Source organism: Colletotrichum truncatum, assembly GCF_014235925.2.
Source record: "Colletotrichum truncatum strain CMES1059 chromosome Unknown Contig_0005, whole genome shotgun sequence".
Lineage (NCBI taxonomy): Eukaryota > Fungi > Ascomycota > Sordariomycetes > Glomerellales > Glomerellaceae > Colletotrichum > Colletotrichum truncatum.
In genome coordinates this window covers 2,433,379-2,452,530 of record NW_027222402.1, presented here as the reverse complement: position 1 = coordinate 2,452,530, position 19,152 = coordinate 2,433,379, and the positions used below count along the sequence as shown (strand labels likewise).

The 19,152-nt window shown below is 50.9% G+C and overlaps 6 protein-coding genes across 6 annotated transcripts; 2 read left to right on the top strand and 4 right to left on the bottom strand.

Moving 5' to 3' along the window:
- Positions 1 to 574: 574 nt before the first annotated feature.
- On the bottom strand, positions 575 to 5,043 carry CTRU02_208751 (reverse transcriptase domain protein; the record flags this gene model as incomplete). The annotated part of the gene is made up of 2 exons (XM_070205142.1): positions 575 to 3,282; positions 3,498 to 5,043. The coding sequence occupies 2 exons, from the start codon at positions 5,041 to 5,043 to the stop codon at positions 575 to 577; spliced, it is 4,254 nt and encodes a 1,417-aa protein (XP_070061217.1).
- Positions 5,044 to 5,498: 455 nt separating this feature from the next.
- On the bottom strand, positions 5,499 to 5,669 carry CTRU02_208750 (uncharacterized protein; the record flags this gene model as incomplete). Its single annotated transcript, XM_036724834.1, has 1 exon — positions 5,499 to 5,669. One exon carries the CDS (start codon positions 5,667 to 5,669, stop codon positions 5,499 to 5,501), a length of 171 nt encoding a protein of 56 aa, XP_036583466.1.
- A 3,600-nt stretch (positions 5,670 to 9,269) lies between these two features.
- CTRU02_208749 (uncharacterized protein) lies at positions 9,270 to 9,783 on the top strand (the record flags this gene model as incomplete). The annotated part of the gene is made up of 2 exons (XM_036724835.2): positions 9,270 to 9,380; positions 9,511 to 9,783. The coding sequence occupies 2 exons, from the start codon at positions 9,270 to 9,272 to the stop codon at positions 9,781 to 9,783; spliced, it is 384 nt and encodes a 127-aa protein (XP_036583467.2).
- Positions 9,784 to 11,260: 1,477 nt separating this feature from the next.
- Positions 11,261 to 12,700, bottom strand: CTRU02_208748 (uncharacterized protein; the record flags this gene model as incomplete). Its single annotated transcript, XM_036724836.1, has 1 exon — positions 11,261 to 12,700. The coding sequence occupies one exon, from the start codon at positions 12,698 to 12,700 to the stop codon at positions 11,261 to 11,263; it is 1,440 nt and encodes a 479-aa protein (XP_036583468.1).
- A 1,322-nt stretch (positions 12,701 to 14,022) lies between these two features.
- CTRU02_208747 (histidine acid phosphatase) lies at positions 14,023 to 15,150 on the bottom strand (the record flags this gene model as incomplete). The annotated part of the gene is made up of 4 exons (XM_036724837.1): positions 14,023 to 14,662; positions 14,713 to 14,777; positions 14,847 to 15,040; positions 15,096 to 15,150. The coding sequence occupies 4 exons, from the start codon at positions 15,148 to 15,150 to the stop codon at positions 14,023 to 14,025; spliced, it is 954 nt and encodes a 317-aa protein (XP_036583469.1).
- A 2,517-nt stretch (positions 15,151 to 17,667) lies between these two features.
- CTRU02_208746 (uncharacterized protein) lies at positions 17,668 to 19,032 on the top strand (the record flags this gene model as incomplete). Its single annotated transcript, XM_036724838.2, has 8 exons — positions 17,668 to 17,727; positions 17,784 to 17,816; positions 17,860 to 17,974; positions 18,032 to 18,073; positions 18,128 to 18,282; positions 18,339 to 18,376; positions 18,426 to 18,563; positions 18,609 to 19,032. The coding sequence occupies 8 exons, from the start codon at positions 17,668 to 17,670 to the stop codon at positions 19,030 to 19,032; spliced, it is 1,005 nt and encodes a 334-aa protein (XP_036583470.2).
- Positions 19,033 to 19,152: the final 120 nt, after the last annotated feature.

Here is a 19,152-nt window from a genome sequence, read left to right as displayed (position 1 = left end):
ACAAAGACTATGCTACACCCGTGGACAATCAGTCATCCTGACTTTTTTCCCAGAAATATGTCCGGGATACCGAGAATAGCGAATCCGAAAAAAAGACTGCTTGCACAAGGTTTTGAGGCCGTGCTGATGTGAACTCTATATGCCGTGGTGTTCATCCCAATCCAGTAAAAGTATAAAATAAAATAAAACCGCCGGCTTGCTGAGAAAGACATGTATAATGTGGGCGAAACCAGCACAGAACGCTCAGAATGGGAAAAGTGGTGTTGTTGGTTGGAAGAACTAACTAACTGGCTAGAGGGCTGTGGAGGCTGGCTAAGACCAGTGGTGGCGGCCGTCAGCCCACGTGACGGGCCGGCGAGGCCTGCCACCCACACCCCCTCTCAGACTCCTCAGCGAAAAAGCAGTAGAATAATAGGAAATACAGGAAAAGTCCCAAATCCTCCAAATCCGAGGAGTTCTCAACTATTAGAAAACTCGGTCAATTACCGGTTAAACCTGGCCAATAGGAGGCCGTGAAATCCTCCGAATCCCGAAGTCTCAATATCAATAGTCCCACAGTCTCAAAATCCCCCTCTCAATCCAATCCCTCCGCCATGCCCAACAAACGAACGAATTCCTTGTGTTTGACCGCAACCAGTGGCTTCGTGAGTCCATCGGCGGCCATATCAGCGCCCTTGATGAGTCGGAGTTCGATGCTTTTCGCAGTGTGAACCTCCTGTATGATCCATTTGTATCGGACGTCGATGTGGCGGGTTCGTGCCTCGTTGAGTGGGTTCATGACGTTGTCGTAGCCGTTGGCACTGTCAGTGAACATGATAGTAGGCGTGGTGATGGGTTTGCCGAGCAGTTGGGAGAGGCAACGTCTGATCCACTTCACAGCAATTGCCGTAGGTGTGAGATTGATGAATTCAGCCTCCGTGGTGCTCAAAGTCACGAAAGTCTGTTTCTTTGACTTCCAAGCAATCGGCGCACCAGCGAGGAAGACGACGTAACCACCTGTCGAGACTCGTGATGGCTTGTTGTCAGCGAAAGAGGCATCTGCAGCAGCGTAGAGCCCCAACTCGTTGATCGTGGGGATGCCTCCAAGTACAATACCGAGATAAACGGTGCCCTTGAGGTATCGGAATAAGTGCTTAATAGCACGAAGATGGGCCTTAGAAGGCCCTGAATTCGCCTGTGACAATTTACTGACGGTGTAGGCCATGTCAACGCGAGTTCCAGCCACCAGGAAGTTAAGGCAGCCGGTTTGTTCGATGTAAAGTTGTTGTTCGTCAAGCGAGCACTCGTTCTTGTCCCAGGTGACGGGCAGATCGTCAGTGGTCGCCATAGGCGTCTTGACAGCACTCAAACCATCAAAGTCGAATCGTTGAAGCACTGCTTTTGCGTACTTGGCTTGGGAAACGAAAATCTTACCGGCAGCTCTGTCGCGTTCAATCTGGAAACCGAGAAAATCGGTAGCCTCGCCGAGGTCTTTAAGAGAACAGACCTTCTCGAGGAGACGACGAACTTCCATCATGACTTGCTTGTTGGGAGCGGCGATGGCGTTGTCGTCGACGTACATAAGAACGTACGCTTTAATCTTGTGATTGACGAAGAGACAAACCTCCCCATCAACAGCAGTGAAGCCAATTCGTTCCATTTCACCCTTGATAAGTCGAAACCACCAAAGTGGTGATTTTCTCAATCCATAGAGTGCCTTGTGGAGCAGCCAAACCTTGTTGTCTGCAGTGGCGTAGCCAGCGGGGGGCCGGACGTACACCTTAACCCCCTCTGGAATCGAGGCGGCTAGGAAAGCAGTGTCGAAATCATATACTTCGTATTCAAGATCGAGAAGTGCGACAACTGCGAAGAAAAGGCGGGTTGCGGTGGCAGAGGCAACTGCAGCGTAAACCTCTTGCGATGACCAGTCACCTTTCTCGTGGTTTCCACAAACCACATATCGGGCCTTGTAGCGCACGATTTCGTTGTTTTTGTTGGTTTTGATGTCACATACCCACTTGCCGGGCAGGACTTTAGCGTCACGTGGTGGGTAAACGACTTCGTAAACCCCCTTTTCCGTGAATTGAGTCATCTCTCGTTCGAAGGCTTGTTCCCACTGGGGCCACTGTGGGCTCTTCTGCGCCTCACGGTAGGACTTCGGGATCACCACGCCGTCGGGTAGGACTTTCGAAAGGGCAGTAGCAGAAAGCACGCTGAGAGAGAATTGACGAGAAGTTAGTGAAGCTGGAATGTCAGCAGATAGAAAAGTCTTTTTAGCATAGGAGCGTACGCCACTGGCGGCTCGGTAGTGACCAGGTGGTCGCTGGGCTGAGGCGCGGCGAGGTCGAGAGGACTCTGCCGGTTGACTCGTTGCTTCCTCAACAATCGTGGAGAGGGAATCAGGGTCCTGGTGATCAGTTTCCATTGTTTCCACGGAAGCGACGAATTCGTCATCATTCAATTCGTTAGTAATGCTGTCACGAGGTGTAGCAGTGGTCTCCAACAGGTTCTCTGGTGGCGGAGACATGAGATGTGTATCAGTGGGTGCCATCGCTTTTTCAACGATGGTCTCATCTGGTTTGGGATCACCAGTCACGGGTTTTTCACCTTCAATAGGCTTCTGACGGATGGTGTACTGGATGATGATATCTGGTTCGACAAACGCAGCATCATGTTCAATTTCATCAATGTTGGGTGTGCCAGTAGTTGGAGGCAACACTGTCTTGTGCGGTTCCTCACGAAATCGAACATCTCTGCAGCGAATAACCTCCTTTCGATCAGGCAGGTAAACGTAGTAAATGTGGCCACGAAGAGAACCGTAACCGACGAGGAATCCCTTGATTGCTCGTGGTTCCATCTTGGCAGAGCGCATAGGGCGTCGAGGGCCCTTCTTGTGTACGTAGGCAGCACAGCCAAACGTTCGGAGATGTTCAATGTGGGGGGCCTCACGTTCAGCAGCCAAGTTCAGCTCTCTCGCCATGATCTCGTGAGGGCTCAAGTTACCCTTGGAGGGTGTGGGCAAGAGGTTGAGAATCTGAGTCACCGAATCGATGCTGTAATCCCACAGTTCCTCTGGAAGGGACATGTCAATCAGCTGTGTCCGGGCGCCTTCGACGATGGTACGACCAGCACGCTCAATAGTACCGTTCATGGAAGGCGTGTAGGCAATAGTCGTGTTGTGGCGAGTACCCTCGAAGTAGGGGTCGTTGAAAACCTTGATTAGCTCGGGAGCATTGTCAGAAACCCAAACCTTGGGCTTGAGGCCGGTGAGACTGTAGAATTCAGTATCCCATTTCTTGATAGCTGCCAGGATGGTGGCAAACTTGTGGTTGGGCAGAAAACAACCCAGTGGTAACCACTATACTTATCCATGAGGTGTAGAACCTGACGGTTCCCTTTTGTTGATAGGGGAAGAACACCAACGAGATCAAGGTGAATTTCATCGCCAATACTCGTAAGTGGAAGTGGGTGGTCTCGACTAATCCGTTCAGTGGATTTGCTGAGATGGCAAGACTCACAGAAGAAAGCGTCAATTTCTGACGTTGTGAACCGAATGCCAACACGGCGGCAAGCCTCCACAACACGTGATGGGTGGGCGTGAACCAGCCGGCGGTGCATCAGTTCAAGAGACGGTCGCTGGGTAGCCCGGAAGGCGGCGAGGCTGACAGCAATATCTCGAGGCACGTGATTTCCAGTATCATGAGTCTCAACGACGCAGACGTCAGAAACCCAATGAACTTTGGCAAGGGAAGTGCGCTGTGTCACGTGTATGAGGCTTGAGGTCTGCCAATCATATTCCACGTGATCACGACGAAGTTTTCCAGGGCTCAGTAAGTTGGCTGGGCTGGAAGGGTTGTACTCAACGTTGTGAAGTGTCCAATCGTGAATAACGTCAGGGTTGGTGGGGTCTTGGGTCTGGAAGAAGACGGTGCCCACGCCAAGTGACCGGACTGGGGCGCCGGAGGCAGAAGTGGAAGGTGTCAAATCGCTCTTTTCAGCGTACTTGACGAAATATCGCAAGTTGTTGAAGGTTGAAGTAGTACAACCAGAATCGAGAACGATATCGTCTCGGGTGATGAGGTCATCGCGGGCAGCAGTGAAAACTGCTGGGCTGGCGATGGAGGCAAGGGCAGACTGACCCAAGATGGCAGGTGACGCTCTGACAACAGTCTGGCGGGTGCCATCAACAGAAGTAGGCTGATCCCAGCGGCAGCGATCGCCACACACGTGCTTTCTCGCTTTTTCAATCAACTTATCCCGGTTGACGTAGTGTAGAGGGATGAGATTGGGGTGGGCGACATAGCACTTTGTGGTCTCGTGATCACAGTTGCAGTGGTCGCACTTCTTCTTTTCCTTGGAGGCAGTGACAGTGGAGGTGACGGTGGTGGTGACGGCTGGAGAGGCAGGACCCCCACTGCCAGCAGACTTGCCTCCAGGTGTGTTGCGAATAGTGGCATAACTGCGCTTTTGATCCTCGTCTTGGGCAAGCGTGTAAATCGTATCAGCCACCTCATTCCACGTGGGATGGGTGGCGCCCTTCGATGTGAAATGCTTGTACGTATCGGGAAGTCGGTCCTTAAAGAAGTTAAGGAGGAAAACAGCGAGGAAGGAGTCTGGCAGACGACCGTGAATGGTCTCAATACGCTTTCTGAGGTGGTGACAGCGATTGAGGGCATCGTGAAGAGTCTTGTGATCGTTGGCGGTGGTCTTGGCAAACTCGTCAACAAGGGCAGCTGTGGCGTCTTGTGAGATTCTCGGAATGTGCTTCTCGAGCGCCTGCCACAATTCGTAAGGGTTTCCATCGTCAACCCAACCCGCTGTGCAGAGTCTGTCAAGAACCGATTCGCTGGCGTTCATGAGGAGACCATTCGTGACGTTACGGTTCTTTCTCCATTCCTCTGCAGCGATAGGGTCAGCAGGGCGAGGGACGTCAGTCTCGAGGAATATCTCGAAGTCGTATCCTCGCAGGGTCGCTGTAACAAGCATGCGCCATGTGTTCCAGTTGGATTCACCTTTCAGGCGAGGAAGAGGCGTGAAGACGGTCTTGAAGTCGTTTTGAGACATCTTGAAGTGAAAGTGAGGGTATCACAACAGTGCGGGACAGACTTATAGTCGCACCTCGATCACAGGCGTTTCTCCGAGGCCGCAGCTTTGGAGGCGTGTCTGTACGTTAGATGGCTTACTTTCGCTGCCACCTACGCGTGCTGTTGGATTGTGTAGGAGGGAGAATCTTGCGTAAGAACACGAGAAATGGGTGGAATTGTGAGATCCGACCGTAGAAATACGGTGAATCGAAGGGAAGAATGAATACTCGTAGAAGATACGAGAAACTGATGGGCTGGTTCGAAAAACCGAAGCTGAAATGGTTGAATTCTCGTGAAAAACGAGGAATCGAAGTAAAAGTTGTAGTTGTGACTGAAAAGTCTGTTGTTGACCGTGGTGTTCGTGAAAACCAGTGGGTTGTGGTGGTCGGTCGCGTGCCACGTGATATTCGTGCGCGCCAGGCAGCCAATGTCGCGTCAGAAAGTGAAATTCGTCAGCGAAGAGGAAGGAAAGAAAGCGAGAAAATCGCACAGAAGGGTAAATAAAGCGAATAAAATCGCAAAAATTCGTGAATCAATAGAAAATTGACAGACGAGTAGAATAATGGGTAAAACGACGTTATTCCGAAAGAATAACGCTGGGCTCATAACCTGTGGGCGAAACCAGCACAGAACGCTCAGAATGGGAAAAGTGGTGTTGTTGGTTGGAAGAACTAACTAACTGGCTAGAGGGCTGTGGAGGCTGGCTAAGACCAGTGGTGGCGGCCGTCAGCCCACGTGACGGGCCGGCGAGGCCTGCCACCCACATATAATCTATATTCGTATCAAGTTGGCAATAGTAAAACTAAAATACATTACACAACACCCCTCGCCGGCGGCAATGGCTTAGAGGGGTGGGGGGAAAGGGTTGGGGGAAAAAAAAAAAAAGGTTTAGCCAACATGTGCCATGGAGGAGGCATTAATGGTAATGCGACCGCAAGGGCCTATCCGCCTAGGGGTTGAATCGGGCAATGCTTCAGATGGTCGCAGAAACTTATGGGTGTTGAACTGTCAATCAACAGGAGCACTACGCTGTAGAACCATGCTATCGGACTAGACTCAGCAGTGCTATAGCAAGATGGGTAAATGCTTAAGAACCGGTAAGCAGAGGGGGGGAAATCGTATGAGCCCCTCAAGCAGCACCGCATTACATTTTTCTTTTACTGATCTGCCGGAAACAAGGGGCGACATGAAGGCACACGCACAAGCATACGACCCCGGCCATCACCAAAGGCCTCGACTAACTGTTGAGTGTTTCGAACCTTTGCCGGTGGTTAGTTAGGCGATGTTGCAATGGATGGAGAAAAAACCCGCCGATGGTCATGGCGGGGCGGGTCGGATTGACTTTTGACAATAAGTGGGGGTCCCCTCAGTCCGAAGTGCCTTTTTGCCCACGAGTTTGTCATCCAGAAACGGCACATTGAGGGATCTTTTGTTGATCCAAGCTCCTACCCTGTTCTCTCTTCTGTTTTCTTTGCTTGGTTTACGGGGGTGGGGGGCAACAACAAAAAACAAAAAACAGGTTTTTGACTGGTTTTCCCAAGAACTCAACCGATACCGCAGCATCCGTCCTACAGTGGTGTGGATTCACTGTACCAGTCCAATATACAAAAGTCCGGTCCGTTACTTTCGGTGCCGAAACCGCGGCGGCCAAAACCCAGGACCAACGTCCAAAAACGGCGCCGTCGCCGGGTCCGCACACTTTCAAGGTTACATTGCCGACACAGTACGGTGGTCTGACACTACTGCCCTACGCATTCGTCCAAGGGCGTCCCTAGGCCTGCATTTGATCGTCCCGGGCCTCCGGACCCGTCAACGCCTTCCGGAGCACTTTGCTCAGCTTCTTCGTCGCCTCATATATGAAGTTGCGACTCCAATACTGAAGCATCTGATCATTTTGCACCCTTCCCAGTGGGATATCGTACGTTGTGCCAGCATCCACTTGGTGAAGCGGACCTGAACCTTGGAATGCCCTCGTCCTTGTCGCTTTCCTGACCTCGGCCTTCGGGGTCATACAATGTAATTCTGTGGAATATGGTTCGTTCACTGCCGATGTTTATTCTACCGCTTACCCGTTGAAGAGCCCTTGTCCTTGACGCTAAGGCCTTTCTGGCGGGGACCACCGACCTGATAAATGACCGCTATTCTCCATTTTCTGTCAGTTTCTCCTGGGGCTCCAAAAACCGGGGTATGCTGCCAGGCTGGTCCTTGACCGACTCCGCCGTCTGGTCATTCCCTCGCCCTGGCACCACAGAATACAACGCTCCGTACCCGACAAAACGGTGAAGCGGAGAAAATCAGAGCAGTCGTCCGTCGTACGATGTTTGCGAGTCATTCGGATGATGTCAAGTTGTACGTCGCTTAGAGAGAGTTGAGATACGCGCACGAATACTTCCTTCCAGGCCACGCGCTGCAATCTAGATGAAGGCTGATTGATGGAACGGTGCCGACATCGAACCCACGCATCACTGTTTCGGTACCAGAGACCCGAGCAGCCGACGTCCTGGTGTTTTTAGAAGCGGCTCTGGACCAAGCTGGTCCCTGGAAGCGCAGGGAGCGGCCGCCGGCAGCAGTTGTCATGGACATGCCAAGAAACGAATGCTCGGGTCGAGCTCCGCTCATTCTGTACCTTAATTAGACGAGGCACGAGAGAGAGAGAGCTCATTGAAAAGACTGGCCAGTGTGCCGGTGAACTAACCACTACCGAGAACCAGGGCTTTGGGTGCTGCTGTCGGACCCAAAATAGCTGTCATAATGAGCAATCAGCCGTCTCACCGCTTCGACCGCTATACATGCCTGGTGTCACGGCCGACTGTCGATCAATGGGGTATTCTAACACGTGCGGCAACAGCAAGACATTGCGACCGCTTTGACCCTTGGGCGGGGGGGGTTGAGATCCATACCATGATGAAAAAGTGATAGGATACTTGACTGCTCTGGCTTCTAGGATGTGAACGCTCTGGCCACAGTGTGTTCGCTTGACCCTCAGGGTCATGTTAGTGGAGCGGAAAAACTTGAAGTTGGCTTTCGTAGTTGGGAAATATGGCCAGGAGAAGCTAGCGACGAAACAGCTGACCCTTGAGTGCGTTGGTCTCGCTTGACCAGGGGACGACACGAGGTTGATGTTGAAGAAATCGTCCACGGCCTTGGCGTCGCTATTAGTTACAGAGATGGAGGCGGGATGGCGAATTTACACGTATTGAGTATTTTGTCCGCGTTATTTACTATAAGGAGTTACCCATTACCTAGATGGGGCACTCACTAAACAGGATGCGCAAATTGGGTCACGACGTGCAAAAGTGGAAACAACATTGAGAAGGCCATCTTTCCATTTGGCTACATATCTCATCACTGCCTATCATCATTTCTCTGTTTACCCAAAGGAGACATGCAGCAGGCAAGTAAATAGATAGGAAAGAAAAGTCTGAGCCCGATTCCGGGTGTACATTTATGCGCAAGGGCAACTAGCTGTTGGGCATCTTTTTGCTCCTTCCGCAATGGTAATAATATTAATTGAGTCCTGCCAGGCTTGGAGGAGAGTACCAGTTCATAGCTGTGGCAGCTTCCTAATGAGCGTGTAAACTCTCTTAAAAACCAAGTGGTGGACTTCATAGTGGCTTTTTCTTGCTTTCATCTTCACCCAGGTTCAATAGATGGAACAGTGATTTTGCTGTTCCCTAGCAAGTGTTCCATTTCTCGAAAAAGAAACACGTCCATACACACATTTTGAACAGAGCACGCACTGCATCCCTTCCACTTCCACATTAACTTAATCGTATGTCTCTTGGGATGTGCCTACCAACACAAAGTTAAACATGTCACTATTGGCGCGAATATGTATCGTCGCTGCCCGTTGAAACTGAATTATCGCTGATGAAGCTTAAACGATGCTTCCGTGCTTGATCAACGGGCTTGCGCCTTCTGCAAGTCTGCCATGCTGTTGCCTCCTTTCAAACCTTCATGTTCTCAATGCAGCTTCTGAGACTGGCTATTGCACAATACTGTCGACTTGATCAATTTCCTGCTTTTTCGGTCGGTGCCAGAATAATACCCAAGCAACAATGAGCGTATTAGCAACATCAACGCATGAACCATCAACCACGGCGGATCTGACAAACAAGGCAGACAGTTTTCATGTATTCGCAGGACAACAATACAAATTATACGATTCGAACTGCCCTCACACCACACCTCTTGAAAGTTAAAGCCATGGGACGTAGAACCGTCATGTGGCACCCAGCACCCAGTATGCGCAACTCCCACGTTCTCTTGGGAAAGGGAGAAAACAAGGCTCTCGAGGCGCCAACCACGCCGCCCGAGGTTCGCTTACAGAGCATTATCATACTTGTCGTTGCACTCATGTCGCTTCTTGGATCTCTATGGATTATACTAAGTTACTGGGCATGTTCTCTTGCGCTCTTGAAACTTCATGACGCTAACACATGCTAAGGTATTCCAAAATCTGCGTTCGTTCCGCCACCGACTTATCCTTGGCCTTGCCATCAGCGACTTCATGATGGCCTTCAATTTTCTTTGCTCTGCGTCGCTGAACATTGCCGATCGGTTCATCGGTGCGCCGCAAAATGCCAGATTCTGTAGCTATAACGGCTTTATAACACAGATTTTTGTCATTCAAACCGACTACTGGATACTACTTATCGCCGTGTGCACATATTTCATACTCACCGGTCGAAGACGGCCTTCAGCCTGGATCGACTTCTAGAAAAATTACATTTGGGCCGCCCCTTGGGTCCTGTCGATCCTATGGGCACTACTTGGTCTCGGTGCTGTTGGCTATGGTGACATAGGTGCTTGTGAGTACCGCTTTGACAGAACTTAGATCTCCCTCCAATTCTTAACGGATATTAGGGTGTTGGTTTACTTCAGATGCAACTCGCCTAGTCGTGAGCTTCATCCCTCGATGTAGGTGAGCATAAAACAACGTCCCGCGGCGAGACTAACACTTAGGTTAGGGCTTATAATAATTGTTGTCTCTATTCTCTATGTTTCTCTTTACGTTAACGTCAAACGCTTGGAAATCCAATTAGCTCCCATGGTGAACGCAATATCTCTCCATCAACGTTTCTCTGGGGAAGCAGCCCCAGTCGTGAACCAAAGGAGCAACTATCGGGGCCTCGTGGGAAACCATTCTTCAGCCTTGAGACTCAAAAAAGCAAGAATAGAAAGACACCCAATGACTCAGAATCTACTGCTGACTGCACCTAGATCGCACGCCAAATGCTCTTATACCCGCTTGTGTATGCAACTATCTGGTCAGTTCCTACCGCAATATGGATATACCAGGCAACAAGAGACAGGCGAGTTTCTTTCGAGCTACAAACTGTTGATAAGGCAAGTATTGTTATCCAAGGCCTAGTTGATGCCATCATATATGGCGTCAACGAAACCTCAGTAACGAGTTGGCGCGCCCGCTTGTGTCGACAAAATGCCCCTATTGTGGGAGGAGTCAACGCCGTCACTGCACGTAATCCAGCGACAGGTATAAGCGATGAGAGACCCCTCCAGCCGGATAGACTAGGATGAGGACTGTCTATTATAGATTGAACTGGGTCAGGAGTAGAGGGAGCTGAGATCGCAGGTACTGATAAATCCACGGAGAGCTCAACCCACGTCAGCAATTATTGGGCGACGTTTAGGGGAAGAGGTTAGAAGCTCGAGACTCGGAGACGAGAAGCAACTTGTTGGTGGCGCACAATCAAGATGCTAAGTATTGTGCTTGTCAATCAATGTCTAACAAGGATGGCATCGTGCAGACTAGGAAATGCGGGGTATCATTAATATAAGAGCAATGTCTGCATGCTTTTAGAAACCTCCTGGTCACTACGTGAAAGAGCCAATTCGGGTTTAATGCACCTTAATCACACATTGGAGCAAGCTGTAATGATTTGGCCCAATGCCTTTGTTAGTTGCATTGTATAGCATCCAACCACATACCATGCGTAAGGTGGCAAACGATGTAATTTGAAAGCTCAAATTCAATGCACATGGTCTTGACAAAGTCAGACATATAAAACGATCGTGGATTGCCATTTGTATTCAGGGGGAAGCAAATAATCATGCCCCAGCGAAAGTAACCTTAATCATAACCACAAGACACTTTCTTCATCACTCATTAACGTCAACCGAGCCCCCTTTTTCATAATTAAGAAAACCAAATATCCTCAGGATGAGTTCTTTTTCTAAGCCTTGGTGCGCGCGGTCTCGGCACTCTCTACGACGGGAACATCCTTCGCCAGCTTGGACTTCTTGACCATGCGCAGACCTCCAATGGCCATGACGAGACCCTGGATCCCGAGGATGACGACGAGAGTGACGAGGGCACCGATGACGCCGGCGACGGGGGTGGAGATTCCGTTGCTATCCTTGTTGGAGTTGTTGCTGTTGGCGTCAGTGTTGCCGTCCAGACCAAGGGCAGTGGCGCAGGTGCCGGTGGAGTTGCCGCAGGCAGTGCACCATGCCTTGGTGTCCTCGACGGCGAACTGGCGCATCTCGCTAACGAAGGTGTTCCAGGGGAGCAGGGTCTCGGACTGGCCGAAGAGGGGGTACTCGGTGAGCGAGTTCTCGCCGGCGGGGCCGTTGGCGAAGCGGAAGCGGACGGAGACGTCTGCGGCGGCGGGAGACGAATCAGTGGCGTTGGTGACGAGCTCGAAGACCATGGACGAGGCGTAGTCAACGACGCCCTGGAAGTCGGCGGACACCTTCTGCAGCTGCGCAAGGCCGAAGAAGGAAGAGAAGGTGGCGTAGGCGCCGAACTGGATGTTGGCCTTGGCGGACGAGGCCTTGGCGGCGTTCTTGAGCGTCGAGTTGAGCGCCTGCAGGATCTGGCCGGCGAGCACCTTGCCGGCGATGGCGCGGATGGGGTCGGTCTCGTTGTAGGCGAGGTTCCACTCGTGGACGTCGGCGTACGACTTGAGCTGGCGGAGGGTGTCGTTGGTCAGGAGGTCCGAGGAGGGGATGCTGCTGTTGTGGATGGTGGCGACGTTGACCAGGTCAAAGATGGTGTAGGCGTTCTCGAAGTTGGCCTTGGCGGAGCTGAAGGTGCCGTTGATGACGGGCAGCAGGCCCTGGTAGAAGTCGGCGGACTCGGCCTTGACGGAGAGGTACTCGGGGGACGCGAAGTAGTTGTTGGAGCTGACGACGGCGTTGCCGCAGCCGCTGCCGCCCTGGAGCCACTCGCTGTTCTCAGCGTCCTGGCTGGTCGCCGCCGTGCTGACGGCGTTGACGGGGACGTACTGGTACCCGCCGAGGGGCGCCTCTACGCTGGTGCCGTTGGCGAGGATGTTGACGGTGCCCGCCGGTGGGTAGAAGCCCTGCAACCAGGCGTAGGCGGACGACTGCAGGACGTAGTCGGTCGGGGAGGTGACGGACAGCTGCTCCGGGAGGACCTCTTCAGAGCTCAGAGAGCGGATCTGAGCGGAGGCGTTGGAGCGGACGTAGCGCTCGCCGTAGTAGAGACCCGAGCTGTAGGTCTCGGAGGCACCGAGGTCGGTGAAGCGGACCGGGGGCCACTTTTTGGCGGTGCGGTCGCCGTGGCGGTGGAAGACGTAGATGCCGAGGACGGTCTCTGCGGCCGCGGGCACGACAGTGAGACCCAGGGCCAGAAGGAGTTTGAGTTCCATTATGGCTGACTTGAAGGGAGTTTCGGGCTCTGAACAAGAATTAGTTCCTGGTTGCCCTTAGTTCTGCCGTCTTCCTTATGATTGCCCGAGGTTGTCCGAAACGGATCCTGACTGAGAGGTCTCTTTTGCAGTCGACTGGCCCGCTACTCTGCCTTTCAACTATGGAAGAGTGTGGACGACGGAGGGAAAGCCGGCCAAGAATTTATACTAGTAGCTGAAGAAGGGGGGGATTGGCTTTTGCTTACCTAGTGATGTTGTTGATTTTGTGGATATCACGCCGTCAGTAGGTCGTCATTAACACAAATGGGCTCTGGATCGTGACAACGGCTATGGAGACCCGATGCTAGCCGGTCATTTATTCTCCGTTCTGGAATTAAAAGTCCAGCAGAGGAAGATCTGCCAAAATAAACAATGACCTTGAAGATGAAAAATCTCGCACGTTCCGAGAGAACTCGCAGCAGCGCCTAACAACGGGCATCACCAGCCCTTTTATTCATCCCTAGTACTCTGTCACTGCATCTACTGACTAGTTAGAAAGCAGCAAAAGAGATCACTCAGCCCACATCCTCCCGAAGCACATAACAGTCATCGCGGTAGCCTGTCGCTCCACCGAGGCCTGACCCGCTTCTAGCTCCGAGCCAGTCGATGGTTCGCGATAAAGGAGGGGTAAGGAAAAGCTACTAGCCACGGTAAGTAGCCATTGAAACTTATCACCGGTCACGTCCTATCAAGGGCGTCCAAACGGATCGTGGGATGGATTTGTGTTTGGTCGGGATGAATCAGAAACAGGCAAGTTGTGCGGCCAATTAGTCAAATGGCCAGCCAGTGTCTCCACTTGAGCTGCAAGCTATCATCTGCAGGCTGATGGAAGTGGATGCCGGCTTGGCTGGAAAGCTTGAGTACGCCGCACGCGGCCGGCCGATTACAGAGCCGCTAATCACGTTGACAAGGTGAGTGACAAACAGGTTCCTCGTTAAGAGTGATTTAAACCAACCATGGATGCCGCTGCATCTCCGCTCCGCGGCACGGTATCGGCCTGTCGGGCGGATAACTGGAGGGTTGAAATAAATTGTGGCACCGACTGCCGATGAATGATAAACGTAAGATGAAAAATTCAGTCTCTTGCAAAGAAAAATGACGGTTGGATGGTTCAAATTATTTGATTCCCGCATTTTCAGTATCTAACTTGCAGGGAGGATCAGCAGCCGCCCCTGCGATAACAACTTACGATCTTGGAACCCCGAAGCCGCTCTTCAGTGTCCGCGGACTTGCTGGAGTTGAAATTTGCGGATCCACTATCAGAACATGCCCTGTCATCCCGTTTACAGCTTTGATGTCGTCTTACGTCCACTCTTTACATGTTTGGAGATTTCACCCTTGAGCAGGAAGTCCGGGTACCTCATGTCCGCATCAGTTCCGACGGCTAGAGCGCCCTGTCTCCTCCACGCACCGCCGTCGACGGGGATCACCTGTCCGTTAACGAAGCTGCCGGCGTCGCTGAACAAGTAAACAGTGGAGTCGGCGATGTCCCGGATAAAACCCCACCGGCCCTGGGGTATAACGGCATCAGCCGCGGCCTGGTCCGCCTTGCTGCTGGACAGGCGCTCCATGCCCTCCGTGTCCCTGATGGGGCCAGGGGCGATGACATTGCTAGTGACTCCGAAAGGACCATATTCCAGTGTCACGGAGGCCATAAGAGCGTCAACGGCGGACTTGGCGGCTGATACGTGGGCTTGCAACGGCATGCCGGTGTAGTGAAACGTTGCCGATACAAAGATGATGCGGCCGCCTGTTAAGCCATTCTTGCTGGGCGTGGGATTCTTCTTTGCCGATTCAACAAGATAGGGCATTGTGGCTTTGATCGTGTTAAAAGTGCCTAGGACGTCAATATCGATGACGGCCTTGAAGGCATTAGGGCTCATGCTGGACATTGGCGAGATGAAGTTGCCCGCAGCTCCCGCGCTGCCGTGCTGTCAGTCATAAAGTCAGACTCATTGGAAGTCGGCACTTACATAACGAAGTCGATGCTGCCGAGCTCCTTAGCACATCTGTCTGCGGCATCCTGCAGGCTCTGGGGCTAAACGGTGACATGTCAGTCTCAGTCTGAAGTCTCTGAAGGGGGGGTGCAGGTGGATCATCTACATACATTCCTGACGTCGCAGCCACCTATACCGATGACCTTGGCGCCGGGTCTCGCGGTGGCCAGGTCCTTGGCCATAGCCTCCGTCTTTTCGACATTTCGGCCGATAATGCAGGCATTCGCTCCGAGGCGGACGAGAGCGCGGGTTTGCGCACTGCAAATGGTTCCAGCGCCACCGGTGACAAAGGCGACTCTGCCATCTGCAGTCACATGTCAATCTCAGCATGGACATCAACGCCAGCAAGGGAAACATACTAAAGATGCCGTCCTTCCATACCGGACTCAGGTACTCGGATTCAGGTACGGGCATGGCTGCGAGATGTCTTATTGAACGATGACGGTGATGATGCGGTTTACCCCAAAGCAGAAGCACCGAGTGGGACCTGCTTCTTCGATGACACAAGGTCGGATGAGCTGCGAATGCAGGTACTTTAGAAAGGCAAGGGAATAACGTGGATCCGTTGTCCGCACAATTCAGGTGTTATACTGATACTAGTCCATGTAACACAGGAAGAAGAAACCAAAAAAAAAAAAAAAGGATGGTTTGGAGTGGCAGCCGGTTTTGGGCGTTCGACGGCAGTGCGAAGCTCAGGTTGCGGACGGCAGTAACGCGACGGACCTCGGTAAGGACGGAGGGCGGAGCACTGTTGCACGGTGAGTTATAATAGTGATTAGTTGACGTCCTTGCTTATGTCAGCAATGTTGATGCCGAAAGTTAGGGAACCTAGGCCTAAGAAAACCTTAGTCCGGCAGTCGCTGATTGGTGAGGTGAACGTCGAGAAAAGGGGAATCTTTCCTCCTAAACATACTGTGACGCTGGGCCCCCCGGCCCCGGACGGGCTTGATTTTAGTGCGCTTCTTCCCCAAAAGCACAATCGGAGCTGTGTCCGTCTCCCCAAAAACACCTTTCCCGAACGCCTCTAGCGGCTGCTTCGCGCATGAACCTGGCGACGACCTCCTCTCCCCGTGCCAGATGGGATTCCGCCTTGAGTTCTGGTCTGCGCACATTAAATCGGATCATTATATGTAACTGGCGCTTGGTAGTAATCTGTCATCAGGTACAACAGTGTGTCCATGAAACTGGTCTGACCTTGTTCGCGAAGTTACTCAACAAACAAATCTCCATAGTGGCCTTAGTACAGCTGCAAAATTGTGGTGGCTATATCTCTCTTCTAGCCGCAAGTTCTGTGACAGACTTGTAGCAACTTTCATAGTTTAACTTCAGGTATTTATTCAAACGAAACCAAGATGAAGATCCGTGTTTTGTACCTTTCTTGATAGACAAAGGCTCGGAGTGTGTTGGCTACGATAGTCTCTTTTTTTCAAGCCAATATACTTGGCCAAATGTGCAGGCTGGACCGGGTAGCTAGCTCGACATCCCCCGATTGGTTTTCTGTGACAGCAAGCTGTGCTGCACAAGCAACTAGTTCAGTCGAACGAAGACCTGCAGTGCCTAAGGCCACTTTCTGTTGGTATGTAGGTGCGTGGTATACTTGGCAAGACAAACATGCCCCACGGGCACACTGAACCCTTGTCCAGGGTGCAAATTTGGGAGATATCTCCGGCCAAGGAGAGGGGTACCCTTCTCTTCAGGTGAGCAGTGTTCTAGAGTCCAAAGTATCATTGGTCTTGTGGTCTGCTGACAGACAATTTGTGACTGTCCAGTGAAGTAATTCTCGGGACCATTGATGCAGAGACAACGCTGAACGTATATCAAGTACCTCGATTATATCCGCGTAAACACAATAACTTGAAATATCTTTGATTAAACCAAGGTGTATAGTCAATGGTTGGTAATTGCATAGGTTCATCACTAAACCTGGTGAAGCTATCATATATGTCCAGCTGAACGGATATATTTAATCAACAGCATGCCATTTGAGGCTTAAATCGGCTATGAAACGCCAACGTCTAAACCGAAGAAAGCGCGCACCCTGTTCAATCTTTTTATCAGCCCCCTCGAACAAGTCGGAGACAGTCGTGGGCTCGACATATAGGTGATGCTTAGGGAGATGTATTCAATTTGAGACACCTAATCCAGGAATTGTACGAGACAGGAGTTTGGCATAGTATAAAAGGGGCTGGACTCTCGTCTTCTCTTCCTTGATCATTCAGCAATCAATTATCTGAGGTTACTGTCAGCATAAACCATCAGTTTCTGTGACATTGAAATTTAGGAATTATCACGTATATGGGTCCTTCGATTGGATGCCGTGAAATAGCAATGCCACTCATTGCTTTTCATTACAAACGCGTTTACTGCATCACTACCTCCAGGTTTCGAGGAGCTTTTTGCGTTTCGTCTCGGATTTGTATCCCTAGAATGGACCAACATGCATGCAAGTACCTGCCCGCAGTCAGAATGGGAATTGCGGCCTCCATACGTTGCATAAGGCATTCTCCACCACCAAAACCATACGAATTTAAATCAATAATAGGCTGGAATATATGGAACCAGCAGCCATATTGTTTGTTGGAAGTGATGAAACGAGCAAAACCATGGCTGGTCCTGTGTAGCCGATTGGATATTCAACCGAACGGCTTCAAGAAAGAGTCAGTCGCCAGGTACTCTGGTATCAATAGTTGTCTTCATTCTCTTCATTGCATACTGCAGTTTGCTGTCTTGTGGGTACATCAATTTTAATATTAGCCTGCATACACTGTCACCTAAAACAGGCATGTTGATATCTGGTATTAAGAGGGGTAATTATGTGTCCCATAGATAAATAGCCCGTCACAATCGCCAGCCTCAAAGTTAGTTTTTCGTCATCCTTATTCATAATGTAGAGAGGTGAGCACGACCAAAGTGATTTCCCTCTCCTTCGCGATGTGCAACGACAGAGACAACAGCCAGACCAATGGTCCCATCATCAGCAAAGATGATGAGGTAAAGTTGATACATTCTCATGGCGGTAAAGATATAAGTTTTAATTGTGATCTTAGGCTTTCGAGGACAGCTCGTCTGATCTAGCGTCTGTAAGCGCTCAATTCTCGTCACAATATCGGTGATTGACATTAGCATGTTGTCGACACCCCACACCAGAGCCTGGCTTCTTCAAGCACGAGTGTATCTAGTTCCATCTTTAATTACCGTGTGGAGAACGGCAGGACATATCACAAGTACAAGGACGGCAGTGAGGTCTTTTCTTCCCTTTGAATCTCAAACACAGCGCTAATTTCCTCGTCTTCAGAATATATCTACCCCAATGATCCCAGGGAAATTGAAAGGCTAGGTAACCACCTCTGACCGGCTGATAATTCCAAACTTGTCTCATGGATGTTCCTAGATTTGCAACACGCTTTATGTCTTATGACTCTTCGAAACGCCCTTGGTCGTGCTCCTCCAGCAGCACCGGGATCCAATGCTAAGCGTGTACTGGACATAGGAACCGGCTCCGGGCTATGGGCGATTGACTTTGGAGAAGAGCATCCTGAGACTGCGGTAGGAGTAGCATGCAACCATCGGTACCACGTCCCCTTTACTAACATGTATCTCAGGTCTATGGTGTAGATCTCTCCCCGGTGCAACCACGAGCGTGCAGTTGAAGAATTCTGCTCTACTTTCCTGTAACTAATCATTAATAGTGTTCCTCCGAATGTTCAATTTGAAGTCGACGACATCGAAGAACCTTGGACATATCAAATTCCCTTCGACTACATTTTTTGCCGGTTGATGACTGGGAGCATTGGTAACTGGCAGGCATTTTGCAAAAAATCTTTCAAGTAGGTAATCATCCTCTCTACAAGGGCATTCTGCTGTTCATTAAGTCATCTTGAACCTGACGGCTGGCTTGAACTACAAGATGTAGTCAACCGTCCTAGTTCCGATGACGGAAGCCTGACCCCAGAACATACGGTATCTAAATGGGTTCAATTGACAGAGGAAGCCTCCGAAATCTTTCAGCGCCCTTTTCTAGATGTTCTAGGTCTTGCAGAGGTCATGAAGGAGGCCGGGTTTGTTGATGTTACTGTCGAGAAATCCAAGTGGCCGATGAACGGGTGGCCGAAAGACCCTCATTACAAGGAGCTTGGAACGTGGGTAAACGCCAACTTCATGGAGGGTATCGAGGCTTGGACTATGGCGCCGTTCACCCGAGCTCATGGCTGGACGAGGGAAGAAGTCCTCGTATACATGATCCAGTTACGGAAAGAATTGAATGACCGGAAAATCCACGCCTACTGGCCCATGTAAGTTTCTGGAATTTGTGAAATTTACTGTAGGTTTCACAGGGGGTGAAACAGGGGGTGAAACGGAATTCCGTTCGTCAATAACAAATAACAGTAAATTGGTTCTAATCGATGGTTCATGATG